Source organism: Microtus ochrogaster, chromosome 15, assembly GCF_000317375.1.
Source record: "Microtus ochrogaster isolate Prairie Vole_2 chromosome 15, MicOch1.0, whole genome shotgun sequence".
NCBI classification, from domain to species: Eukaryota; Metazoa; Chordata; class Mammalia; order Rodentia; family Cricetidae; genus Microtus; species Microtus ochrogaster.
This window is the reverse complement of record NC_022017.1, coordinates 36714663-36742638: the sequence shown is the minus strand read 5'-3', so window position 1 is coordinate 36742638 and position 27976 is coordinate 36714663. Positions and strand designations below refer to the sequence as shown.

Here is a 27976-nt window from a genome sequence, read left to right as displayed (position 1 = left end):
TACTCCTCAGAGAGGGTAAGGTACATTGCTTTGAAGAAGGACCAAAGACTTCCCTATTATATCTTGGCTGGATGAGGTATCCCTCCAAAAAGAATGGGTTCCAGAAAACCAAAGGAAGCAGTAGGGATAAATTTTGGTTCCACTGCCAGTGCCCCTGCACCCTCATACAACTGTCACCCACATTCTGAGGGCCTAGTTTGGTCCTCTGCTGGTCCCTTTCCCTGTCCGGCTGGAGCTGGTGAGCTCCCATTACCTCAGGTAGACTGTTTCAGTGGGTATCTCCACCATGGTCTTGACTCTTTTGCTCATATTCTCACTCCTCCCACTCTTCCACTGGACCTTAGGAGCTCAGCCCAGTGCTCCACTGTGATTCTCTTCCTACATTTCCATCAGTTGCTGGATGGAGGTTATATGGCGACATTTAAGATAGTCATCAATCTGACTACAGGGCAAGGCCAGTTTGGGTACCTTCTCCACTATTGCTTAGGGTCTTAGCTGGGGTCATGCTTGTGGGTTCCTGAGAATTTCTCTAGTGCCAGGTTTCTTGCTAGCTCCATGACAGCTCCCTCAGTCAAGGTATGTCTTTCCTTGTTCTCTGTCTCTGTCCTTCCCCCATCTCGACTATTCTGTTCCCTGTAGTTCTTTACCCTTCCCCTCTCTTCCTCCCTTCACCCTTACCCCCGTTCTCCCAATTTCCTCAGGAGATCTTAGCTATTTTACCTTCCCAGGGTAGGTACATAGGTTTCTATGTGATCTACATAGGTTTCTCTTAGGGTTCTCCTTGTTACCTAGCTTCTCTGGGGTCATGGACTATAGACTTGTTATCCTTTGCTTTATAGCTAGTATCCACTTATGAGTGAGTGCATACCATGCTCATCTATTCTGGGTCTGGGTTACTTCACTCATGCAAATGGATGGAACTAGAAAAAGCCACTATGTATTCTATCTAGGTCAGCCATCAGCCGTGCTGTGATGGAAGTTAAACACAGCTCTCTTTGTACCTTATTCTATTTTAAATTCCATTAGCTCTGCCCCTCCCGAATGCCTGCCCTTCCATCCCACTTCCTAGACCTCCACACCCTATACCAAATTCGGCACCTATTTTCCCATATCCAGCATTAGACTTTCCATGTTCCTAGCTTTTTCATACAGAGTTAAAACTTAGCCATTTCCAGAAACATCACTCCTGGAATGAGTGACAAAGAGTGGCCAGAACAAAGAAGGCCCAGGTAATTGGATTCATTTTTGTGTACGTTCTGAAGTCCACTGCGTAGTCAAGAGTCGGAGTTTCTATATCCTTTTTAAAGATAGCAAACTGCAGCTCAGAATAACCAAAGAGCCACCAAACATAGATCAGTTCAAAAGCAAAGCAAGATCTGCTTTCGCGGCTGGATGAATGTAGTTGCTGCAAGGGTGGGTCTGGGGTGCTGGTAACTTTCATATCCCTTCCTTCCTCTCTCATCTTGTGGGTTCCTTCAGACACATGTGCTTCTTCCACTCAACACAGGATGAAACCAGAGACGGTTCTCATGGGAAATAGAACAGGCGTTAGTGCTGACACGCTTTCAATTTCCAAATGCTGAGCTCAAATCCACTTCTTTCCTTTACAGATGGCCCAGCTTCAGGTATTTTGTTACAGAACCAGAGTGTGAACTGAGAGAGCAGTGAAAGAACTAAAGGATATTTATCACGTGAGTGCTCTTAAAATAGACAATCCTGGATTGCCCAGGTGGGCCAAATGAAATAGCTAGATTTGTTTAAATAAAAGTGGGAGGTAGAAAAGGAAGCTGGAGTCAAAAAGATACTTGAAGACAATATGATGCTAAAAATAGAGGAAGGAGCCATGGGCAAAAGGCCTATGGGTGGTTTTTACAAGGCAGAAAGGGCAAAGTTAAATGGGCTCTTCTCTAGGATGTTGAAATGGAACACAGCTTTAACCTAAACTGTGTTTTATCTAGTGAGACCCATTTTGGCATTCTGACTTTCAGACATGTAAGATAATCAGCCTAGATTGTTTAAGGCTGCTGCTGCTGCTATGTGATACACTGGGAAACTATGGGCATAGCTGTCGCTGACACGCAAGCCTCTCCACAATGTCAGCTCATAAGAGTACCTGCAGGAAGCAAGAGAAAATGTGTGTGGCCTGGATGCTTTCAATCTGAATTTCGACCCACCTCTGCCATTCACCACCCACAGACCTGGGACACCTCATCCTTTGCCCCACCTCTTACCTCTGAAATATGGAGGACAGGATGGGCAAGTGAAGTCAGACAGAATCAAATGGCCCAATCCTTGTGTGTCCTAAAATTAAGGTAACTGTTTATCAGAGACGATAAAGAACAGGGGCTTCCACACTGCCTGTAAGACCTAAGACTGTGTTTCTCTCCCTCAGGTCCATGGTCTTCAAACCCCCTACATGCTGTGACCACTCATAGTCAGCACAACCAACCACAGTCAACTCTGGTTAGCCCCATTGTAGATCACTGAAGTTCTCAGTAGGTACCCAACTTAAGAAAAACTCAAGTATAGCACACCAAGGAAAAGTCAGACAACAATGGCAGTGTCTAACTCCCTTTTTGCACCATAAGACCTCAGAGACACACCAGACTCTCCGTTTCCGTTCCATGGTGCCTTCTAAGGAAATGACACCTTCACACACATGCATGGTCTACAAGGGATGCTGTTTGTCTTTTCCTTTCTGTTCTTCTGTGTGTGTGGTGTGTATTTGAGGACGTGTGTGCATAAAGACATACGTACATATGCATGGGAACCCTGACGTCATCAACTGGTGTTCTTCCTCACGATCCATTCATCTTGTTTTTAGAGGCAAGGCCTCTCGCTGGGGTCTAGGACTCACTGATTAAGCTAGGTTGGCTGCTCAGTCGGCCCCAGGGATCTTCCTGTCTCCTCCCTCACCAGATGTGGGGATAGAAGCATGTACTGCCATGTCTGAGTTCTTTTGCATGGGTTCTAGAATTAAACTTGGATCCTCATAATTGCACAGCAAGAACTGTATTGATTGTGGTATCTTCCAAGCCTCTGGAGTGTTTGCCGTGTAGGTGTACCATATTTACTTTGTGACAGCTGCAGTATGTGTGTCTCCTTCGTCCCTGGGGTATAAATGGCTGCATATGAGCTAACTGGTTTGGGTTCTCCCTGGTACCCCTGGTACCTGGCACAGAGTCTGCCACATGTTGGGCTAAAGCGTATTTGTGGCAAACATCCATGGCTGCTTTACCAAGCTGCAACCTCGACAACAGATTTTTCCAAGAATGAGAAATTCTTGTTGGACCAGTGTCCCTCTCCAGGCAGGTCTCATTCTAGCTACCTGGAAGCCTATGTGTCTCTCAGTCTGGGGAACTGGGTGTGCGTGTTCCCAACAAGAACTGCCGGCCTTTAGCTGACCCCAAGAAATCAAAGCATTCCCCATCCTGAAGAAGCATCAGGGTAGCAGGCCTGCCCCACGGTACTGAAAGCAATTCCCTCTTTCAAAAGCTTCCCTGCTTCTTATTTTCTTCATCACAGGCAACCTGAAGTCACAGCAGAATGTGCTCTGTGTTTTTCTTCTCTCCGCCCGATTTAGAAAAAAAAAAAAAAAGAAATATTTGAGGTATTTTTAACTCAGTCCCTTCCCCCACCCTATACCCTCTCTGTGCAAACATCCAGCTTAGCTCCAGAGATTGACTCCTGCCTTGGGAGGCTAAAATGGCTCAGGCTATGAATCTTCATCCGGGACTGATAATCCTCACAGCAAGCAATGACAAATGCTCTAATTAGCCCCATTTCCAAGGGAATTAGAATTACACATCGGAGCTGTGCTAAGACCCACTGGGGCATAACCTTTGGAAATACAAATGGGAGACACAGGGAGCCTGGCATTTGACTGGTGGTCACTGTCAGCTTGGCTACTATAGGATTCTGTCCCCGAGATGTTCGGAATCACCCTATCCCGACACACGCAGAGCCAATTAGGGGCAGGGCCTGGAGCAGCATTTCGGGTTTGTTCCCCAGAACACATCAAACCAGATAAGCAACCTCCCAGTTAGTGAAAGTAATTAATAATGATAATAATACCAAATAGTAGTAATAATTAATAATCACTTCTTTCATTGGAGACTAAGAGTGATCTAACTGTGACACAGCATTGATGAGAATCAAAGGGGTTTAAAGTGGCCAGGACAGACATATTCATGTGTCAAAGATGACCCAAAGCTTTTACTATGCAGAAAAGGGCTATTCCTCGTCCTGATCCCCCAGAACCACCTATGATGCTTCCCCTGACCATGTCTCCCTAATCGCGCTCGTCCACGGTCTGACTGGAGTCCCGTGAAAGCCAGTCCCTCACTGCTGAAGTACAGAGGCCACTCTTGCTGCACTGCAGTTCATTTTCTTGTTTTTTACTTTCAGTCACTGGCGAGGTGTGGGCAGCAGGGATTCATATGGCTGTGGTCAAAGAATCGTGGGTTCAGTTACTGCCCCATCATGAACCTGATGACGTCAGAAGCCCTTTCAGATTCTCCTTCGTCTACGTCTTCTCTTTCACTTGCTTTACTATTTTCACAGCTGAGCTTTATACATTCAAAGTAACTCAATCCTCATCCCAAGCTGAGAGGCAATGCGTGCTATCTTTGCTTTAGATCAGAGCCCTGGAGTACAGAAAGCTCTAGGATATTTCCCAAAGTATCCCAGCAGGTAAGTCGTGGAGCTTGGATTAAAACCCAAGGAGGCTGGCCTGTGTGTACTCTGGTTAATAACATGGGCATGCTATCATTTTTCAGCCCCCTTCTCAGAGAGGCCACAGGAATGCTCAGGAAAGATGGGACGAGCAGCTGGGCACACCAGTGTCCTGGTACTTAGCCCAGCCCATGAGCCTCTTATTTGGCCCATGTGTTTCCCTACTAGCCCTGCTCATGCAGGTCCCACCACTGGCTCCGGCATAAATCTGGTTCTATGCTCTGTACAGACACCATATGGTAAACAAGGCCTGTGGTTTTGGATTACAACCTGGGTCAGGCCTCCTGTTTCTGATGGGAATCTTCCCTGGATATAACATAGCCAGTCTTCTTGTTCCAACTAGTGAACCAAGACTCAAGAGGAAGTGTCATTCTGCAAAGAGAAGACAAAGATCCTTCAACCCCAAGGCATGAAGAAGCTTGTGAAATCATTCCTGCCAACATCAGTAAATCTATGGCACTCTTGCTGGGAGCTAGGCATCTACCACCCAGAATCACGTTCAATCCTAAGGATCACCCCTGTACAGATGAGATGGTCCTGAATCTTGGAAGTCACAGAACCAATCTCAGGTCAGACAAAAGCCTCAAAACTTGCTAGAGCCAAGGCTTGGTTTGCAGCACAGAATCCAGTTGGTTTTCAGGAACTCTAAAACATTTCCAGCCAGATATATGTCTGATGGAGCTGGTGACCCCAGGACCTTACACAGTGCTGGACAAAGATCTGTGAGCTTCATGGACATTTGGAGGTCAAAATCCAAGATGACTATGAACCTTTGAAGTCGGAAATCCAGGCAGTGATATTAAAGCATATGCTTAGTCTTCTGGGTTCAGGAGCAGACTCTCTAGTCCCCCCCCCCCCACATCCATCCCCTTGCCAAGACGATCTTTCATCCTCAGCCAATAAGGTTAGTGCCCAATTACCCTCTAATTTGGGGGATACCTAGCTGGAAAATCACATGCTGCCACACACTCATGTGATGTGAGGCACTTTGCCTGGAAACAGCACAAAGATGCTGAGGGGAGGCCTACACTTAGGCCTCCTTTGCCACTAGCAAGCTGTGTGTTCTCAGGTAGTCCCTCTCCCATCCCCAAGCTTGGGTTCTTCATTCTTTCAAATGGGAAGCACAGGGTGTGATTAAAGCCAGGCAAAGTCAACAGGCTATGCCACCATGTCAGCAGAAACTCCCAGGGAACACATAATGACTGGCGCTTAAGCAACCCGTAGTTAACTCCGGGTAATTTCCCAAGGATTTACTGCAACTCCGAAAGCTATTTTGCAAGGGAAGCGATGTATGTGCAGTATCAAGAATACAGGAGTTCTCTATCTGAAAGCCCATAAATTATCCTGACATCACGAGGATGAAACTGCCGGTGGTTTGTGATGCAGAAGCTGCAGAAAGCCCATGAATAGGAGGCTGCAGAAGAGGTGTGGTGGGCCATGAGTTGAACACCATGTGAGTGGAGTATGAACGTATGTTGGGGTTGGGAGGGTACTCACTACCCTAGGAACAAAACACAGAAAATATCCAATACTTTTCATTCTTACTGGTGTGGTTTCTTTGTTTAATTGTAATCAACAAACATATGTTTTTAAGTTGGTAAATACTTTACTAGCCTTCTTGTGTTTCAATGCTTCCTTACTTAGCATGTATTATGTGTAATCCTGAATTTCAACATGACACTCACATACATGTACATAATTCACTGTTATCATGTCCACATACTCCACTACTTTCTCTTGTTTCCCTCCTACTTTTGCTAATCCCCTTCCTCTGCCAGAGCAGGCCTCCCTCCACTTTCAGGTTTGTATGTGTGCCCAGTGGGTTTCACTCTGTATCCAGTAAGTCTAGTGCCCAATTCACCACTCATCTGGGGAGTACTTGCAAAACTAAGTTGGCAAATTCTGTGGTGCCACTCACTCACATAATGTGAGACACTTTGCTTGGAAATAGCACAAAAGTGTTGAAGGGGGGCCTGGACTTGGACTTGAGCCTCTTCTTCCTCTAGCAAGCTGAGTGTTCTCAGGTAGTCCCTCTCTCCTCTCTGGGTTCTTTGTTCTTTAAAATGGAAAGGGTTCTTTACAAAAGCATGGATGAGGTTTTTCTTACAGGACCTTGGGCAGTTACCGATAGCCTTATCACTGAAAAAAAAAATGTCTATACTTAACCATTAATTTCTATAAATCCTCAGAGAGAGGTAGGGTCCCGTTAGCCCTTTCCTCTCCTGTGGCAGGGTTCAAAAATGCTCTTCAGGCCTTCTGACCACAGAGGGGGAAAGGAATAAGAATCACATGAAGCTAGGCTGTGACCAAGCTCACATTTGGGTACCTGTTCCTCATGTAGACTTCTGAGTCCTTTGAAGAATTCTTTCAATGCTCACATCTGATAACATCAAAAGAGGACCCGAAACTGTATGCCACAGGGTGAGCTAATGGTCTCATAAGCAACACATGTAGAAAAAGATGTTCATTAATAGTTGTCCAGTAATAGTTGTGACTTTAGGTAACTATAATCCAAAGAGCCAAGAGGGCATCCAGAGTCATCAGAAAGGGGGGAAAAAAGATACTTGTTGGGCCATCCAGACGACTCAGTGGGTAAAAGCACTTGTTGACAAACATGAGGATCTGAGTTTAGTTACAAGAACCCATCCCATGTAGGCAAAGTCTGGCACCATAATAACTATGCAGGCTCACTGGTGGCTTGCTGTGGTCTAGTCAGTGATCTTCAAGCCAATGACATGGAAACACCTGTGTTTTTAAAAAAGTATACAAGGTGGGCAACTCCCTGAAGAGCAACACCTAAAGTTAACTTCTTCTGTACACACACAGAGAAAGAGGGAAAATGAAAAGATGCCCAAAGTCCTTGGATCAATGGCAGGGAGAATTCATTGTGAGAGAAGACAAAGAATATGCTGACAGGATGCACAGGAGAAGCAGAAAGAAAAATAGGAGAAAGAAGAGGTGCCACATGAAGGGTACATCGTGGGTGAGGTAGTACAGAGAGAAAAGAGAACACAGACCCACAAAGAGACAAGGAAGAACAGAAAATGGTTGAAAACGCCTAATGTTGACTCATCAAGAGATAAGGACACAGAGACATCAGTTAGAGACAAGGTGAGAAAAGCGGTTCCCTCTTGGGAGGGAATCTGGATGACACTGGGAGAAAGCGCTGTGGATTTTTACTTTAATTTTGCATTATGTTGGGGCTTGGATGATGGGCAAGTGTTCCTTTGATTAATATTACATATTTTTATTTGGTTGCTTGAAGTTGTAAAGTGGGAAGCAATGCAGGTAGGGGGGCCCAAAGTACTTGCAGCATCTAGGAAGGACTCACTAGGTACGTGTCTCCCATGCACCCTCCCAGCTTTAAATTCTCTTCGTTTGCCAGGTACCTGCACCCTCCTGGGCTGACTAGGGGAACAGAAGAGCTGGTGCAGGTGGAGTCTCTGTGACAGCCATGCACAGTGCAAGCTCTTTCCTGTGAATGACAAGCCTCCCACCCTTTGCCTGAGAAGTGTTCTGCATTGCTCTGCAGCACCTGGCATGCCTCCTCATGACCCCACCTTTGGGACACAGCTGTGGAAGGATGGCACCCCACCCCAGTTAAATCAGTGAGTCTCCAACCTCAGAAGCAAAGAGCTAAGGTGTGTCTCTCACAACAGATGCAGGAAAAAAATCAGATGCTGCAGGTGACCAACGGCTTCCACCGTACGGGGACCCTACAGGGACACAAATAGCCATCAGCTGATACCCATACTCTTCTCCCACTCTCTTCCAGCCCGGATTCTCGGTATCCCGGATTGCCAGGCGAAGCCAAGCCTGCCTGTCACTCCATCCCACTCTTGACCTCCTTTGGGGTCCATGAACCAACAGTCTCCCTGGGGTGGTTTAGTTATTTGGGCTGGGCTTGTGGCAGCAGCCTCGGAACTGCCAGGAGGACTCTATATCCAATCTCGTACAGGGCTCTAGGCATTTCCCAAATCAAAGAGCTGTACTGCAGTGTGAAGGGAGAAAATATAGGAGAAGGAGGGGTTGAGAGGAAGAGGGAAGGGAAGACTAAACAGGGAGGGAGAATGAAGAAATGGAAAAGGAAGCAGGGGAGGGAAGAGGAAAGGAAGGGAGGAGGGGAGAGGAAAGGAGAGATCCATGTGCGCACTTGGGAGAGACTGCATTTTACAGCCAGGAAGACAGTCCTGAAAGCCAGCCTCTGGTCACAGCTAGCAAGCTATTCTTTGCATTTCTATCTTCCCAGCCCACGTTCTGTGCCATTTGGATTTCATGGTCTAAAAATATCCCCCAAACTTCCCAGTCTGCTGGCATGGGCTGGTGGACTCGCGTTTTAATCCACTTGCAAATGTTTTTACACAACTCTTTCCCCCCCAGTCCTACTTCTTGCTGAATCACTTCCATCATCCAGCTTGGCGTTCACTGTGAGCAGGAGGAGAATCATCTTGAGCACAAATGTCAAACTCCGCCCTGAAGGCGCCTACAAGCTGCAGAGCAGAGAGGGGTTAGGGGAAGCACAGGCTGTAGGGTCTGCTATTCTGACTGGGTGGTTCTGGGTAAAAGATGGCCTGTCCGAGCGTTTTCCTCACCTACACTGTAAGAATAATGAAATGTACAGTGGAGTGTCTGCAGAGACTTGGTGGGTTACAGCAGCCCAGGAACAAGGCTAGAGTTTCAAGAACAGCCATCTTGAAGTTGCCTTGTGTAATGACCACACACATCTTCCTCGGCCCCTTCCCTCTCCTATCTAATCTATAGAAAGGCATTCTTATAAAACACACATAGGACCGTATCACTTGTGGATGTATATCAGTGAGGTTTCAATGTTCTCTGTGGTCTCTGCAGCTCATGGAGCTCTGTGCAGCGCAGTGAGTCTGTCTCCCAAGCCACAGTGGCCTCCCTGTATCTCCAGCCAAGAGCCCATGGCTGTTCCTGCTCATGCCACCTGCCTTTGTCATCACCTCTCTCCCACCTCCCCAGATCCCTATATGATGGAAGTCCTTTGTCTCCATTTTCTCCTCCAGTGACTCCAGATGGGCCTCATGCTCTCCTCTGTGGCCATCCCTATGGCAGAGGAAGGCAGGCTCAAGACTGATTACAAACAGTGTCCATCTCTTTAGTACAGCCAGAAAGCGATCTTGGCTCCACATGTAGCAAAGTATAAGAGAAATATCCCAACAAAAAAACACGTAACTGGTGGGAAGGGTGATGTGTCATCTGACAGCCTGAGGTGGGGTTCCCTGGTGTGTCACTTCTCTACCAGGTTCTCAAGATCACCCTTTCTGCTGGTAGCATCTAGCTAGGTTGTTGTGTGTGGAAGTTGTTAAACATTCAAGTTGCCTGACTTCTTTACACAAAGATGAAGTAAACAGGCAGGTAAGAAGTGACATAAGCTTTCACCGGATGTGGGCGAGAGAAGTTAGCAAGCTTGAAGAAGAACTAGAAAAAAAAAGAGCCATTGGCCTCTGAAACGATAGGATCCCCATGTGTGTAAAGGGGACATCAGAGTAGCTCAGATCCCAGAGACAGGAAGAGTCAGGTTGGACATCTGGCTGGGCTGTGGTGTGCCCACTGGCTTAGACAGTCCCTTCTACTGTTTCAGGTGCACAGTGCCCATAGCCTCCCTCCTCTCCTACAGCACCTGGCTCTGTCCCGGCTCTGGCTCTTTTCCCACCCATCCTTTCTACGGCAGGAGTACATTCCAGGATGAGTTGGATTAGTCCCACACTGGAAGCCTTTGGCGCTGTCTGTTAGCCTTGGAACCCATCTAGCTCCTTGAGGTTAGCAGCAGTTCTTTCTCAAGATGCCAGGCTGGCTGCTGAGCAGATCTATAGGATGCTTACAGAAGCCAGGCACTGAGCTTCCAAGAGCGGCTTCCAGCACCATGCTTAGAGCTGGGGTTTTGTTTGAAGCTTGTGTAGGGTGGTGCAAGGCCAATGCAATGGGAGGAGTCTACAGCGTTTCTTCAGCAGGGACCTCATGGCCAGACTGCCTAGCCACTGGGGACCTGTGAAGGAACAGGATCTGGTTGATATGTTCGTGAAGGACGAGAAGAGAACAGGGGTGAGGAGTGGCATCTGTCCTTGGGTCCATCAGGGTTCTGTCCCAGCTCCACAAATTGACAACTTTGTGCCCCTGGACAAATCATCCAGCCTTCCCATGTTTCTGTCTAGAGATGTCCATAGCAGACTGGCTGCAGTGAGATTAAATTCCATAGAAGGCATCTGGAGGGCCGTGTTTTAATAGAAGTTCCCATCTTTTAGGGTGTGATGTGTGTCATTGCTGCTACAGGTTCTCTACAGTGAACTCTTTTTACCCTGGGAGCACCCTATACACAGGGAGCAAGAGATCACCACCTTGCAGACGGAACAGTACAGACCCCGAGGACGGAAGAACCTGTCCAAAGTGACTCAGCACGGACGACAGCAGGAGCTGTACAATAGCCTGTCCTCAGCCAGCAAGCAGGTGTCTCCCACTACCCCACCCAGCCCTTCTCTCTGCCCACTGCCTACATGAAACAGCAAATGCAACAGGCTTAAGAAGCCAGGACGTCTCAAGAGAAGGGCTGGGTGTGGCTAATAACACCAGTGTGGTTTGTGCACCCGTGTTCACAGCAATACAACGCATGGAGGCCAGTCAGCTAAGGGAGGAATGTGGATTGTTACACTGGCATTAAAAGGGGCATTTTGATGTGCACCACAGAAAGGTTGAATTCATTTGAGAGCACTATGTTAAGCCAGTCACAAAGGCATTTGACACCAGGTAACAGCACTCATACACTGTGGCAGCCTCCATGTGAAATGTCCTCCACTCCACAGACTCATGTGTTTGAACACTTGGTCCTCAGAGCAGAGTGTGCCTTGAGGTGGGGCACAGTTGGAGGAAGTGAGTCACCCTACCAGGCCATGAGGCTCCTTAGCCCACCTAACTTCCTATCTGGTCTCTGCTCCTTGACTTCTCATGCTTTTGACAGCATGCCTTCCCCCAAGAGAATGGCTATACCGTCAAATCACAACCCAATGTAAACCTTGCTTCCTTAAGTCACCTTTTGCTAGGTAATTGAGCCCATCAATAATGAACGGTGACTGACATATATGTAGTGATTGCAGCATTTAAAAGCACAAAGACAAAAATAAAAGTAGAATAGAGAGACTAGAGACTGAGATGAGGTAACAAAGAGTGTCACTGTTTAATGCATGGAGTTTGGTTTTTTGCAGGATTAAGACTGCAGGGTTTCCGTATGTGGATGGTGGTAAGAGCTCATGGCAATGTATCCTTGGGGTCTGTCTGACTTTTTCTGTTGCTGGGATAAAAATGCACCAACTTAGGAAGAAAGGAGTTATTCTGGTCCTCAGTTCAAAGGTATAACCCATTCTGATGGGGAACACATAGTGGTAGGAGCTTGTGTCGGCTGATCACGTGGCACCCACAGTCAGGAAGCAGAGAGAGGATGCCAGGGCTCAACTTGCTTTCTCCTTTTTATTCTGAAGCTATAGGCTGCAGGATGGCACTGCCCACAGGTAAGGTGAATCTTCCCACACCAGCTAAACCAGCCAAGATAGTCCTTCACAGACATGCAGACATGCCCAGATCACAGACATTCTAGATCTTGTCAAATTGATAGCCACTTTTAACCATCACGGCATCAATGAACTGCAGACATAGAAAAGGCTAAATGACATAATGTTTATATATCTTACTACAATTTACAAAGCACAATATGGAAAAGGGGAGGCTAGGCTTCTGCCCAGAAGATGCTCTCTGATCTCTGTTTGAATCCTGGGTCCTTCATGTTTCCTTATATCACTGAGTAGGGGGAACTGTGGCACACATTTTTCTTTTATTAACTGGCACCATCTCCACAGCCACCCTGTGTTTGGGTAATACTGATTTCCCCATCATACTGATCATGAAACTAAAATCCAGAGAACTGAAACAATTCCTCCGTGGTCACACAGCTAGACACAAGCCTCCTCCTGTCTTTCTACTGCCTTTTCATCTCCGCCCCAGCTTCCACAGTTAGCCTTCTTTTCTGAAACACCTGTCATGTTTGCAATCTCATCCTTGATACCACCCCCCACCAAACAAAAGGGCACTGGCTCCTGAAGCAGAGAACACCCTAAGAGGGTGTGAGTCCTGTCCATGCACCAGTAAAAGCAGCAGCAGCATTTCGGGATGCTCTTCTCCCTTTTCTAGGTGACAGCAGCAAAGTTCCCAGCTCTATTTGTTTCATGCGGTGACACTAATTAATGTTCCAAACACCAGGTCCTGGGGATTGAGGTGTGTTTAAACATGCACCCCATGTACGCATGCGTACTTGTGCCTGTGGTCTGCGTTGTATATGCATGTCCTTCCTTCAACTTTTTTGTGTGCATGTGAGTGTGTGTGTCTGTCTGTCTGTTATGTTCCTGAGTGTGGAGGTTCTCGTGTATGCATGTATTTGTGTGTGTGTGTATGTGTGGACTAAAACTTTGGAGGCTGTTCCTCAGACCTTACACAATTTATTTTGAAGCAAGCTCTCTCCGTGGCCTGGAACACTCCAAATAGACAAGCAAGCCCCAAGTAATCTCTTGTTTATACTTCCCCAGTGCTAGAGTTGCAAATATACACTACCACACTCAGCTTTGTGCTTTTCTTTTTTTCTTTGTATATGCATTTGGGTGGTGGTTTGAATAGAATGCCCCCCCCCTTAAGGTTCATATATTTGAATGCTTAGTCACCAAGGAGTGACACTGTTTGAGAAGGATTAAGAGGTACGGCCTTGTTGGAATACATGTGGCCTTCTTGGAGAGGAAGGAAGCATGTCACTGAGAGTGAGCTTTGAAGTTTCAAAAGCCCATGCCAGGCTCAATCTCCCTCTCCTTCTACCTGCTGCTATGTTCCCTACCATGATAGTACATTAAACTTCCGAAACTGTATGGAAGCCCCCAGTTAAATGCTGTCTTTTACAAAAATTGCCTTGGTCATGGCATCTCCTTACAGCAACTGAACAGTGACTAGTACAGGCGGCATCTGTATTCATGTTCACGTGTATGGGAATGTGTGTATGGGTGTGTATACCCATGTTCATGTTATGTTTACATGTGCATGGAAATGCAATTTCTCATGCATGCATGTGTGACCCAAGGTTGATATCCTGTGTCTTCCTCAGTCATTATCCAACTTCTATATGGAGGAAGGCTCTCTCACTAAACCCAGAGCTCAGCTTTCTGTCTAGTCTGGCTTCTCCATGACTCTGCCTCCCACAGTATGGGATTCCATACAGTCTGCCACTCCCACCTGGCTGAAACATGTCCTCATGTTTGCAAAGGGAGCACTTTATCCAACGAGCTGGCTCCTCAGCCCAGCCCAGCATTTGCTCACAGGTGTCCTGGGGACTGCACTCGGGTTCTCATCTGGTCAACGAAGCCATCTCCCATCCGACTCTCCCAACTCTTTAAATGACAATGTCTATGGGAGGTTTTTCCTGAGCCAAATTATTTATAGCTCAAAACACAATTTAGATTTTTCTTGAAGTCACAAAAAAAACCCTGCAAAACTCCTACATATGGTCAACCTTCAGCCTCCTACATATGCCACTGTTCTGAATCTTCACCCTCCATATAAACCATACTGTTAAGGCCTGGAGGGGAGCTTCATTATAAATGAGACTAAGAAAGAGAGAGATAGGAGAGACAGTTGTCATGAAGAGGGATGGCGAGAGGAGGCTAGAGGAGACCTTCTTCAGAGAATAGCTTCAGGGCAATCTTCCAAGTAGTTTTCTTGAAGAGTCTTCAGACCAAGCCCAAGAACAAGGAAAGATCTTACTTTCTTATAGTTTTTTTTTTTTTTTTGGTTTTTCAAGACAGGGTTTCTCTGTGGCTTTGGAACCTGTCCTGGAACTAGCTCTGTAGACCAGGCTGGTCTCGAACTCACAGAGATCCGCCTGCCTCTGCCTCTGCCTCCCGAGTGCGGGGATTAAAGGCATGCACCACCATCGCCCGGCTAGATTTTTTTTTTTTTTAGCATTGGTGGGAGGTTTTACACCATGTGGTTTTGTTAAATACACTGGTGTGAGACAAAGAACATGGAAGAAACCAGCTACTCCTTAAGACCATAGGGGTTGACACAGACCTCAGCAGAGACAGTTCTAAGGAGACATGGCCAGCTTCCAGATGTTGTATCTGGCCTAAGGAAGAAGGCCTGTATTATAAACACAAAATATAGAGAACACCCACGTAACCTGCACTCAGCTACCTTTATTACTGGCATCTTATGTTAGCAAGCCATATTGTTATAATTGATGGATATCAATATTCAGGAGTAATTATTAACTAACATTCATATTTTACTCAAATGACCATGTTTCTTTTCCATTACCTTCTTTTTCTCTCCCTATCAAGAACATAACATTCAATTGTCTCATTCCTGGAAGCAGTTCAAGGCTCACTATGATTGCCTCTCTTTCCTCGTTTAGGTAACCATGACTGTTTTGTGACCATGGGTATATGTGTCTCTTTGGGGGTTTTTATACCCACTTCCAGAGGTTAAACTAGGGTGTGGGCTTTAGGAAGAGAACTCTGAGCATACTGTCTTTTTTGTTCCATCATGTCAAGGGTGACTTGACGTGATGTAACATGAGTGGCTACAGAGGAGGCTATGCTGAATCATTTGGCTGGAGATCAAACTTCTGCTCTTCACATTTTTTTAAATTTTGTTTTCAAAACAGAGTTTCTCTGTGTAACTGCCTTGGATGTCCTGAAACTCACGTTACAGACTAGGCTATCCTCAAACTCTCAGAGATCCACCTGGCTCTGCCTCCCAGCTGCTGGAGTTAAAGATGTGCAGCACCATGCCAGGGCTCCACTCCATCTTTTAATACCCTCCTTTCTATATCTACTGTTTGGAAGGAAGACACCATATACAATCTGCATTGTATTTCTCTGGGGACAAAGAACCCACAGAAACAAACAGAATTTCCCTGAGAAGCCCTGTTTCTCTTCCCTGGTCCATCCATTTGATCATTTCATTGTGACAGCACACACCTACGGATATTGATTTTTAACCTGTGGTCAGGCTTTCATGTTAGTATGGATTCATAGATATTTATTTTATCCTGCGGTCAGACTCCAATATCACCTCCTTTTGCGTCTCAAATTGTTCTGGCATTTGATCATGGGAGCTCTTTTTAATTTGGCCTCAGAGTCCTCTGGCACATTACCAACAACGTGGGATTTTTAAAGAGCAGAGTTTACTCTCTGGCTATGCAGGATGCCTGAGGCCACTCTTGCATATGTCCTGTGCATGCCTTATAGCCTTTCTATAAGAATCTATTGCCTTCTCTTGCACAGTGGTTTTAGACTTCAAGACCTAGGTGCTCCAAATACTGTCTCCAAGGGTTTAAGTAGTCAGGCTTTCTCAAAGCACAAGGAAATGTACCTAGCCCATGTACACACGTGTACTTAAAACATTCATACACAGCCATCCATACTAAAAACAAGCTTATATGCTTGTTATGCATAGCTTCGATTCTAATCCTTGAAGCGCAGATATTCGAGACTTCTCTTCATTTTCGAGTGTCTCAGTGAGCCCAGCTCCACCATTCCAACCTTTTATTCAATTGCTACTCTTTGTGGATGGCAGTTCTACCCAAATGCAGGAAGTCACATACCCAACACTGCAGTACTACGTATAATCGCTTCACCACCAGAAGAATCATCTGTACTTCATTCATTCATTCATTCATTCATTCATTCATTCTGCCTCATCCCTTCCCTTCTAACTTCTGGCAATCACTAGTCTTTTCTCATTGGTTTATCAAAAGTGTCAGATGATTGAAATCACACAGCATGTCACCTTTCCAGATTAGCCTTTGTCACTTAACATTATGCAGTGCAGGCAAGGTTCATCCGTGATGTCACAGCTCATTTATTTCCTTCTCTGTATCTGTTCATGGTGCTGATGAAAGAAAATCCTGGAGACAACATTTCTGTTAATTATGAAAAATACTTCGATAAAAGTCTTCAGGAAGGATTTGGTTTGGATATAAAACTTCAGATGAGGAAGCACCCAGGATAGTAACTACTGTGATGAGCTCTGGAGGAAACTCTCTTTCATGGTGTCTCTCAGTTTTTCATCCCCACCAGCATGAACTTAGTAGTTCCACTGCTTCACATCTTTGTCAACACTTGCATTTGTCATTAAGGCCTTTAGCCACACTCATCATAACCTCTCACTACTGCTTTAATTTTCAATCTCCCAGTGAAATCACATTGGGCATCATTTCATATACATGTCTGCTGCCTGTCTATTACCTAGAGTGAGCTGTCTGGTTTAGGTGTTTTGCCTGTTTTTAATAGCTGTTTTCTATTGCAGACTTTTAAGGGTTTGGGTTTTTTTTCATTGTTGTTTTTGTTCATTTAAGTCGACATCAGATCTGTTTTTCACTTATTTCTTCCAACAAAATTTGTTGCTTTTGAATTTCACCAGTCCTGACTTGTTTGGGACTTCAGCGATCCTATATGTGTTTTACAAATACTTCACCGACTAGACTTCTCCTTCTAATTCTCTCCACAGTGTCTATCCGCCATTAACTTCCACAATGGCTCCTTTGCTAATCAGCAAAGTAGAAAGCTATAATGGTTGGCTCTAACAGCATCATGGTAGTTTTGTCTTAACTAGTATTGACCTTGGAGATGCACTAAGAGCCACTGCTCTGCCCATTTGGCTGATGTCACCTATGGAATTATGTTTCAACTATAAAAAAGCTGCCAAAGTCAACAGGCAGTAAGTGAGAGAGGACAGGAGCTGGGAGAGGGGACAGGATGGGAGCTCAGAACCTCTGAGCCCAGGATTGTCCCTGCATTCAAAATGTCTGAGGCCACATCCTGAGAAATACAATTTTTTTTCTGGCTCTTACTGTCCTCCATGGTAAAACAAGGGCCATTCCTAAATGTCTGATAATACCGTTACAGGGATCAAATGTCAGTGTTTTAAATGGCTTACCTAGCAACCAGGGTAGAGCAGATTAATTTTTAAAGGCAGTGGGGGCGGGGAGGGGAGTTCTATTATGGTTATTACCTGGAAATTGAAGTTTTTTCTCTTTCTCCCTCTTTTTCACCTCCTCCACACATCCACCCACCCATGCCTACACATACATCATGTGTGAATAGGTGTGCCTAGCTCAGCTCACACAGTTTTAGTATCTGGAGAAGACACAAGAACTGTGTGAGATTGCTGTAATTTGGAAGATATTATTTAGTATTAACTGAGTTCCTATTATGTGCCAGGCTCTGTGTTCACTTGGAACAGCCTGTTCCCGCGGAGAACTAAGGCGCATGGGGAAAATGCATAAAACACAATGGTGAATACAAAGGGAGACAGGGCAAGCACCAAAAAGCATTTGGAACGGGAAGAGCAGTCCATGAAAACAAAGGAGAAAAACGTCTAGAGAAAGAAGGCTACTAGAACTGAAGTGGAGTAAGACCTTGTGGTCCTTACTCCAGTCTAGTCAAAACTGACCCACAATCCTGGCAGCCAAAGCAAAAAGGCAAACAAGTATTCTACAAAAAGAAAATCTGTTTTATTTCCATTTTAACTCAAAGAAAAAAAATCTTCTTGTATTTCAATAAAAAGAATATGTGTGTGTACACACATGTCACAATGTGTGAGTGTGTCTGTGTGTGTGTATGTGTGTGTGTGTATAAGTGTTGGTCCTCACCTTACACCTTGTTTGAGAGTCTCCTGTTTACCACTGTGTATTCCAGGTAAGCTGGCCAGAAGGCTTCTGGGAATCTCTTGTCTCCTCCCATCTCAGAATTACAGACATGCTACCACATCTGGCTTTACAAGGGTTCTGGGGATCCTAATTTGATCTCTCCTGTTGACACTGAAAGCACTGTTCCCACTGAGCCCTCCCCTCAGCTCCCAATACACATTTCTAATGAAATAAAAATCACTGCCATTCATTCGGGGAAAGTCGCCAATTAATCACTCAAGTGAAGCTAGAACCTTATAGTCGCCTCTTCTGCTTCTTAAAGCGCAGCCTACTGCGTGTCTGGAAGTTGCTCCAGCTGTATAAACTCAGCCCCAGGAGCCAGGGAGAAGGCCCAAGGAGCAACACTCCTTCAGCCAAGTCCAATGGCTTGAGTTCAAGCATCAGGGCTCAAACAGTGTAAAGACAGAACTGACTCTTACAAGTTGCCCTCTGTCACTCACTCACACACACACACACACACACACACACACACACACACACACACAAAATAAATGAATAAAAATGCCGTTAACTCAGCAGTCCTGAGCTACCTGAAGGAGGTCTGGTTAGGACAAGTGTTTCTTTCAAGCACCTCTGAGTCCTTAGGAAACATGAACCAACAGTGGAATCCTCGCAAACCTCTCTTTCCTTCTCGATGTAAATTGCCTCGATGGAAGAAAATCCAAATCTGTGTAGTCTAACAGAAATGTATCCTACACGGAAAGTAACCCTTACAGTAGAATAAAGTTGAATTTTGACTTCACCAGTGCTTTTATTCACCAAAATTATGCCTACCTTAGCAGATTCTGGCAAGAATAGGAAAATGATGGCCATTCATTGAACCCTTAACCTACTAAGTCCACCCAAGACTTTGAACTGCAATGAGCCCATGGTGTAAGGAATCTGCTTTTGGCTGGCTAGTAGTTTATTCAGGGGTACTGGGCTAAACCAGCACACAGCCAGAATTCAAATCCAATGTCTATTTATGACATGTCAGCTCTGAAACTGGTTCCGCACAGCTCTCAAGACTGACATCGTGTCTGTGTACGCAGCAAGACTGAGGACGTGGTGTGCTGTGGGCTGCACTGGACTCTGAGAGGTGGGGGGGGAATGAAAGGTTTTTAGCATGCAGGATATAAACAGCTAAACTCGCAATCTACCTTTTTGAATAGTTCAACCCAGATTTCACAGGGTTCTAGGTATAAAACTCCACATCCCTTAATGTCACTTTTAACTTTCACAAGGCAAACCCAGACTTTGGAAATATGAAGATGGTTACAGTCGGCTAATGATTATCAACCAAGCCAGCAATTAACACTGAGTAGCCAGAGAGCCTAGCTCCAAGCCTGAGGAGCAAATTCAAAGGTTTATGATTTTCCCACGAATTTCCTTCCCAGCCAAAGAAAGTGTTCTTGATACCAAAGAAGAATTCAAGAAGAAATCCAATGTTTCCTTTAGCAGCCCTGAGCTATGAAGGGGACTGTAGTTACATCGGTGCCAGCCTTTAGGCAAAGGAGAGAAGTGCCGGTCTCTCAATTCATACCCAGGATCCTGTTATCTTCTCAAGAAAGAATGCGCAAACACAATCTGAGCCACTGATGTATTCCGTGTTATAAATTAATAAGACGTTTCATTCTCTGAAAATATCACAAGGCCATTCAGAACCAGAGCTGTCCACACTTGTTCAAACGTCTCCTCTGCTTCAGCTGAGGAAAAGTAGCCGTGTATGGACATCACAGATCCCAACCAGGGGATGACTTCTTACCCCAGGGAAGCCATGCAGGGGCCAGCCTTCATGGTGCTTTTGAGAACTATTTGCCGTGGCCTTCAGGAAGAGCGTTGGCTACCCTGGGACACCTGGCAGCAAATCCACATATTTGAAGATACTTTTAATTCTGACCCTCTTTTTCCCTCCTGAATGATGATGATAAATGAAACATTAATGAAGGAAAATAAAAACACCACAGAACAATCATGGCCCTCAAGTCTCCAAACTTCCTTGACTCAAGAACCACAGAGAAATCAGCCCTCTCTGTGAAGGAGGAGTCCCGAGACAGCAATCTTCCTTTAGGAGCCAAGCCCAGAGCAGCCTGTCATGTCCCTTCCAGCACCTGCCAGACATGGCGTCTGAAGAAAACAACATGGACATCGGCTGAGCATTTCTGACCAAGCGATTTGGCCTTACCTCAGCCCTAAGCTGGGTGGAGTTCAAGGGTCATCCTGGGCAGATGTACACAGCCTCCCCAAGTCAGCAAGAGACTGAGCCTCAACACACCCAGGGTAATGTACTTCTTGGCATATACATTTTCCTGCTTCTGCCTTCCTCCCTGATTTTACCCTTTCCCCAGTTTTGCTCATTGAATTTGTCAGACTTTGAGCATGTGACAGAGCCCTGTGACAGTTCAGAAGATGGAACAATGTGACTTGTGATTTCAGAGGTTCGAGGCCACAGTCATCTGTGACTTTGGGCCTGAGGTGAGACAGAACATTGTGATAGCAAGACCAAGGACCTGGTGTCAAGTCAGGAAGAAAAGAGACAAGAGGAGATGGCAAGACCATAGTTGAAAGTCCCACCCCTGGTGACTTACTTCCTTCAGTAGAACCCCAACTGAAAGCTTCCACCACCTCCCAAAATAGCATCACTTGCTGAGGACCCAGTCTTCGATTCATGAGCCTATTGGGGACATTTCATAATTGAACCGCCATACCCCTTTTTCCATTTGTCCTTGGATTGGCTTCCGAAATCACACCTTCCCCACAGGGACACCATGAGCTCTGAGAAGAAAAGGGTGACTCTTGACTCTTGGAGGGTGGAGAAAGAGAAGAAAGGTCTCCTTTTATCTCTCGAGCCCAGAGACACTATTCATAAAGACAGGCACAGTGTGGCTGTCCTACCATAATTTCAGGGAGGAAAGGAATTGGAAAGAATCCATCTAAAAGGAATTCACAATGGAGAGAGGGCAACTGAGCTCCAGCAATCACTAAGTTTTCCTCCAGTGGGTTTCTGGGAACAACCCAGAGCCCACATCAGCATGAGGCAGAGAGCCATCACCACTGTCTCCTTCGACCCTATCTACAACCAAGAAAACAGAGGATACTTTGTTTATTTTCCCCATCTACAACCAAGAAAACAGAGGATACTTTGTCTATTTTCCCCATCTACAACCAAGAAAACAGAGGATACTTTGTCTATTTTCCAAAGTGGAAACCGAGGCTATAAATAGAAAAATGAGACTTCCTGGCGACTACAGAGTAAATCATTGGGAGACTCAAGCTGCAAGTTTCCTGATGGCTAGGGCAGTCCCCTGGGTTTCTAGGCACACCTTAAGAAAACCATCTAGGGGATGTACTCAGGGTGGAGAAACCACCACAGAAGTGTTATCAGCTGTCCCTAATGTCAATAAGTCAAGTCTCCTTGAAGGGAACAGATGGATAATATCAACCCACGGATGACTTGAGTAGGAACCAAGTTGTCATTACTATGATAGTTTCAAATGCCTCAACAGGGAATCTCAGTGGGACCACAGACTATTTAAAAGGACTCTTGTAAAGAGTGCTGGGTTAGAGGAAAGAGAAGAAGGTATCAGTCATAGGCTGTCAGCAGAAGAGCGGTCCTCTTCAACAAGGGGTCACCTGAAGCCATGTCTATGCATTCAGTCACTCGGCCAGCAGCTGCCTTACTTACTCATTCATGAAACAGCGCAAGAATGAAAAAGAAAGCACAGCCCTGAGCACTGACCCTGCTTGCTCTCGAAAGAACACATTCAGAGCAAATAGTCTTTCTGTGGAAAAACGGAAGACCTCATCAGAGAGAACGGCACTTCGGGTGGGATTTGAGTTTTCTCACAAGACAGTGGCAAAGCCAGAGGAAGAAGGCTTTAGTAAGAACCCTCCAAGGGTGACCACCTTGGAAAGGAACAGCAGAGAAAGCTGTGTTCTAGTTTGCTTGTCTGCTGCTAGGATTAAACACTGACCCAAAGCAACTCTGGGAGGAAAATGGTTGCTTCATCTTACTTTTTAGAGTCCATTGAGGGAAGTCAGCTCTGTTGTTGGCTTGGACAGCTAATTTAACTGGCATCATTGAGAGGAAAAGCCTCTGTAACTGATCCATGTAGGATGAAATTAAGTGAAAACAGGAGACTGGGGTTTGAGGAAAAGGGACAGAGACGCATGACTGGATGCGTGTTTTCCCATTAGGACAGAGCTCCGGATGCTAAGTCTTGTTATGTAAGATTTCACCCCAGATGCCCAAGAAGACAACATAAACAAATGAGCCTAAACCCCAGTGGCAAGTTGACAAAGAAGCCCCCGGTTTGTCAGCTCCTCTGGCACAACTCTGGCTCCAAAAAACCAGATCCAGGGCATCTGTGATGAGTACCTGCTCTTAGTGTCATGGTGACTAAGCCAGTAAGTGGGTTACCCTGACCCTGAGCAAATGGTGGTACAACCCAGGATGTGATATTAAGAACTATAAAAATGAAGTGATGATGTGCTGGTATCAATACCCAAGTTGGCTACCTTACAATATGGCTGTGCTCTTACGGATTTCGGATGATATAATTTGCCTCTTGATAAAGGAGGAGAGAGAAGGGAAAGGAAAGTCACCAGTCCTGAGGTCTTGAGGAAGCCAACAGCAGAGCATGGGGTGCTCTGTAAATTAACTGCATAAGGAATTATTCATTATCCACAAATTACATCTAGAATCAACCCTGTTCTTGGCTCACCAGGCAATGTGTTCTCTGAAGAAAGCATTACAAAATCTTCATACAGCCTAAGTAGCTTTAAAATGTCCTAAGAGGAGAGCCAGGAGGAAGGCAAGAAGGTGAGAAAATAAATATAAAAGTAAAGAGAGATTGTCATAAAACAGATTGTGTTATGGAGAGGTGCAAAACAGTGGTAGATTAAACATAATCAAGAGGAGACACAAAAGAGAAAATACTTGTCAAATGCCAATAATTACATGTGTAGGTAGTTTTTTATTTGTTTATTTGTTTTGTTTTGTTTTTTTCTCAATCCTATGCCCCAGGTGAACTCTCCAGGCTAAGTCCACCAACCAGGCTCAGTCAATGGATCAAAGCAACTAGCCTTGCCTGCCAGATGCCTGAAGCCAGGCTCCCTTAGAAAGCAGCAGCAAGTCTTTCTCCAGATCCTTCCTTTTGCATTTGCTAACAGGTGGCAAGGGACAGTACCCAGCTGGCTGCAAAGACATGGCCAGGGCAACAGTATGCCTTCAGAGTGCCAAGCCAGTACCAATGCCAAGATGAGGCCAGCATCTCTACTAACAGCACAGGACAATGACAGTGTCAAGAATGTATGACTTCAAAGTAGACTCCTATACAAAATCAACTGAATACAGAGATCCGAACGTTGACTTATTATATTCATAAATGCTAGTGTAAGCTTGGAAACCATTCTTCAATGGGGCTGAACCACCATCCTCAGCTTCCAGGTTATTCCTACTTAGCTCCTGCAAAGCCATATATGCAAACTCAGAACTCAGCATGTTTTCTGTAATATCAACATTAGCCCAAGACAGGACTGCAGTTAGATTTTCCTAACGCCAAGCAAGAGTCCTACCTTGTTCACCCCTACCGAAGCCCAACGTTCCCAAGGACTATTCTCATTAAAACCCTGTGATGCTGACTTCAGCTGCTTACTGCTGTCGCCGTTATAACAGTTAAGCAGTTACAGCGAAGTCTTGATTAAATAGAATCCTGAGAGAATTCTGCCAGGCATCCACACAGCAAATGCTTACTTAGTAGCTACCATGGGTTCTACAGCCTCCTGTGGATTGAAGATGCTAAAAAAGAACAATACATCCCCCCTCCCCACACTCTCAAGTAGCTCTTGGCTCCTTAAGGCAGGCATACAAGCAAATCAACTCAAAGCAGTACACCAAATTCTACAGCTGGAGAAGACACAGGGGCAACTTGAGTCCAGCCAGATGTGAGTTTGGGAAAAGGTCTCTGGGAGTGGTGAAACCGGTTCTGAGCCACTGTAAAGGTAAACAGCTAGGAAAGACATAGGAAGCAAGTTGCGAGAGATGATTGATTTATACATTTCCTGTATTTTATCTTTAGGACAGAGGGGAGAAAGATACTCACTTCATGGGCCTGGTTAATTTACATGAGAAAGAGAACACACTACACTGTAAGCCCATGGTCAGCTTAATTTCTTGCTCCCCTCCTGCCATTAGCCACAGGCTAGCACAGAATAATGGTCACTTTAATGTCTGAATTTTAAACCCTTGCAAAATCCTGAATCATCAATGAAGATTCAGCTGTGTTCCCTTGCCCGAGCTCCTCTGGAGCTTGAGGACGGATGTAAAATGCATCCATTTAGTAACCTTGCCTGAGTAATAGGAGCTCAAATCCAGCCCAAGAGAAGTTCTCCTTTAAAGCATCAGATCCACATCAGAAGCCACAAATCCCAGCACCAACCCAACCCACCCCACATTTTCCTAACACTGTACCTCCTATCAGATCCTATTAGGTTCTGATCAGATCCTATTAGGATTTCTTACGTAAGCTAGAAAAACAGATTACCAACAGTCCTGTGTTACCAATGGCCATTGAGCACCCAGTGATGCTCAGTAAAATTGGGAGTCAGAATTGGGATCTGAGGCTATAGGCTTGGCACTTACAAACCTGTTTCTCAGAGATAAGCAAGTCTACAGTAGTAACACTGTAACAAAATAACATTGTAGCTACATAGGCTTTAGCTAGTGTCTCTGAAAACTGGGCAAGGCAAGGCTGCAGGTGCCCACAGTTGGAAAAGGTGGGAGGAGAAAAAAGGACCGGCAAGCTTCAATGGAACCCCAGGTTCCAAAGCCATCATATACACACAGATCGCATCTTTATGCAAAAGGACATGGGAGCTGCACTCAGATGTGTGCGGCCTTTTAAAAACTACATATGCTCTATCACTTATTTCGCTTCAATTTGAACAAAGATGCTAGAGAGCAAGGGACGAATGCAAGTTTAATCTAATTTCACCACGAAAGAACAACGAAGGTTAAGTTTTGGGTCAGATGCTTCCCAACACCTGCAGCTACACGGGGATCAAAGGTTTGGCCAACCGGAATCCAAGTGCCTGGCAAAGTGCTTCATCCTTCTTCCAGCTGCTTCCTGAGCTTTCAGGGATGCAGTCTTTTCAAGGCTTTTGTAACCTGGAAGAAACCTGTTGCACAAATCTGAGGCTCTGGGTGGACGCCCCCACCTGGTGGCCAAATCAGGGAAAGCGCTTCCAACCATAAAAGAGAGATGAGTACTTAGCAAACAGAAGACATTTCCCAACCTCTTCCCCTCTTTGTCAGTCAAGGGTCAACTGGAAGGAAACAGACTGCCTAAAATAGGAAGGGTCCAGGGTCAAGGTTATAGCCAATTTCCTGCCTAAACCCTGACAGCCATACAGCTCCTAAGCCAAAGCTAGGGTAGCAAGAAGCGCCCTGCCACATCCCAGATGTTCTGACAGTCAGAATTCCCGTCCTAGGTGGGGAATCCCTCAGCTAGGATCCTCTCTTCCTCCTTAAATACGGGTGTATTTTCCAGCCCCGAATCGGTACATCTGGAATTCCATTTTCCTTGTGGCCTGGCATTTCCCTCCTTTCTAGCATGGAGATTATTTCTAGAGGAGTCCCTGGGGACAAACTTCCCACCAGGACTCTCAGGTGCCCAATGCAGTGGTCTAGCCAAGCTGATAAGTGGGCAACCATTGAAGCTACGGAGATAGCAGGACCTAAACTATGAGATGTTGAACCCTGAAACCATAGGGATGTTCCAGCCTTAAACAGCCTCACCCCACCTCTGACTCTGCTAAACCTCAACCCCTTGGACTAAGGTTGGAAATCCCGCCCCTCTCCTATTCGATTCCTTTTCCTAACAGAACACAAAGACCTGCATTGTGGCCTGTTCAAGTCCCCAGTTAGAGCAAAACTGAGTCCTTTTTGACATCAGCCTTGAGCCCTAGGAAGGGCAGCACACTCATGAAACACGCGCGTACACACACATACACACACACCACTATGGGCAGTGTGCACACTACAGTCCTCAACTCTGGGATATGTCATCTAAATTGAGTGACGATCGCAAGAGAAGCAAGCTAATAGCCCCAAGAAGAAATGGTGCTTATAGCACCATTTTTGTCTTACTCAACTGCTACATTCATTAGAAAAACCATCTAATTCTTTTAAGCTTCCGTGTCAGCATCCCAGAAGGTACAACGCGTATCCGCGCGCACTCGCCAGTCCAAATCTCCAAGTCAGCTCGGGAAGCACGTTTGGTTCATTTAAACCCTGGTGTCCAAGGAGCTGCTCTCAGTCACACAGCCAAAAACCCTGCTGGTGCCCCGCGCCTACCCCCAACCCAAGCCAGAGAGTGCTTCTGAGTGGCCAAACCACAAACACTTCCTCAGCTCCAGCCCTGGCCCGGAACCCCAAGGTGCACAACCGCCAAGGGGCGCCTCGAGCGGTCGGGTACTCACACGAGCGCGTGGTAGAGCAGCGCCCAGCCCCGCGGTCTCTCCAGGGCGTCGTAGATCAAAGTTTGGATGCGCCTGTACTTGGCGTTGTTCCTCTTGACTGGGCGGCTCAGGGGGGTCTTGGCCAGGAGCCCGATGCCCTGCGGGGTCCTCCGCTGCCCCTCTTCGCGGCCACCGCCCTCCAGCAGCAGGGTCCCGTCTTTGTCGGCCCCGGCCCCTAGCGCCAAGGTGACTTGCTCCACGTCTCCTGGCGCCAGCCCGACTTTCCTCTCCTCGTCGCCAGCCACAGCCGCGTCCCCTCCGGCAGGGTTAGCTGCCCCGCCGCCTCCGCCGCCCCCTTCGCCGCCGCCGCCGGCGGCCGCCCCCGCCGCCCTGCGAGCCTTGAGCCCCATCTGCCTCGCCCCCACCGGGCGCTTCGCCTTCTCCGCTGCTGCTGTGGGAAGAAGGGGCGCTTGGGGTGTGTGGACGAGGCGGCGGCGGAGGCTGCAAACCCGGGAACTCCAATGCCATGATCCGCGCGCCCCTCCCCGCCCACCCCCCCAAAAGCAGGCAAAGGCGGGCCTCCCGGGGGGTAGGGGAGGTCGGAAATGGAGTTAAGGGGTCACATCCCGAGCGGGTCCGCCGCGGGACCCCGAGGGGCGCGGGGAGCCGGGATCCGCCGGGAGCCCGGCGAGGGCACGGGAGGCTGGCGCGGTGGCACTAGGGCGCGCGGCGGCGGGAGCCTGGCACCGAAGCTCCCGGGAGGCGGCGGCGGCCACGGCACCCGGGCCGGCGAGCCCGAGACAGCATCGCAGTTTATTTACAAGCCCTGTGCCAGCCGCCCTACCGCCCGCCCGCCTGGCACACGCGCCGCCGCCTCCTCCCTCCTCCCCGCTCCCGCCCGCGCCCAGCCCGCCGCTCCAGCCCTAGCCCCGCTGCAGCGGCAGTAGCAGCAGCAGAAGCAGGCGCGCCTGGGCGGAGCGCTCACCACCCGCAGCGCTCTCCGGTTCCCTCCCTCCTTCGCAGGGGTGGGGCTCCAACGTTCCC

The 27976-nt window shown here is 46.7% G+C and overlaps 1 protein-coding gene across 3 annotated transcripts in view; it reads right to left on the bottom strand.

Annotated features, from left to right (window-relative positions):
• Kcnq3 (potassium voltage-gated channel subfamily Q member 3) overlaps positions 1 to 27739 on the bottom strand; it is a 266192-nt gene extending 238453 nt beyond the window's left edge. The window contains exon 1 of one of the 3 annotated variants that reach the window (XR_003377500.1): positions 26954 to 27428. Coding sequence is in view for 2 of the 3 variants with exons in the window: in XM_026782786.1 (XP_026638587.1) it covers positions 26954 to 27342 (389 nt within the window). In the remaining variant the exon portion in view is untranslated. Of the gene's footprint in view, positions 1 to 26953 lie in introns of all 3 variants that reach the window. The other 2 variants (XM_026782786.1, XM_005354542.3) reach the window with 2 other exon arrangements.
• Positions 27740 to 27976: the final 237 nt, after the last annotated feature.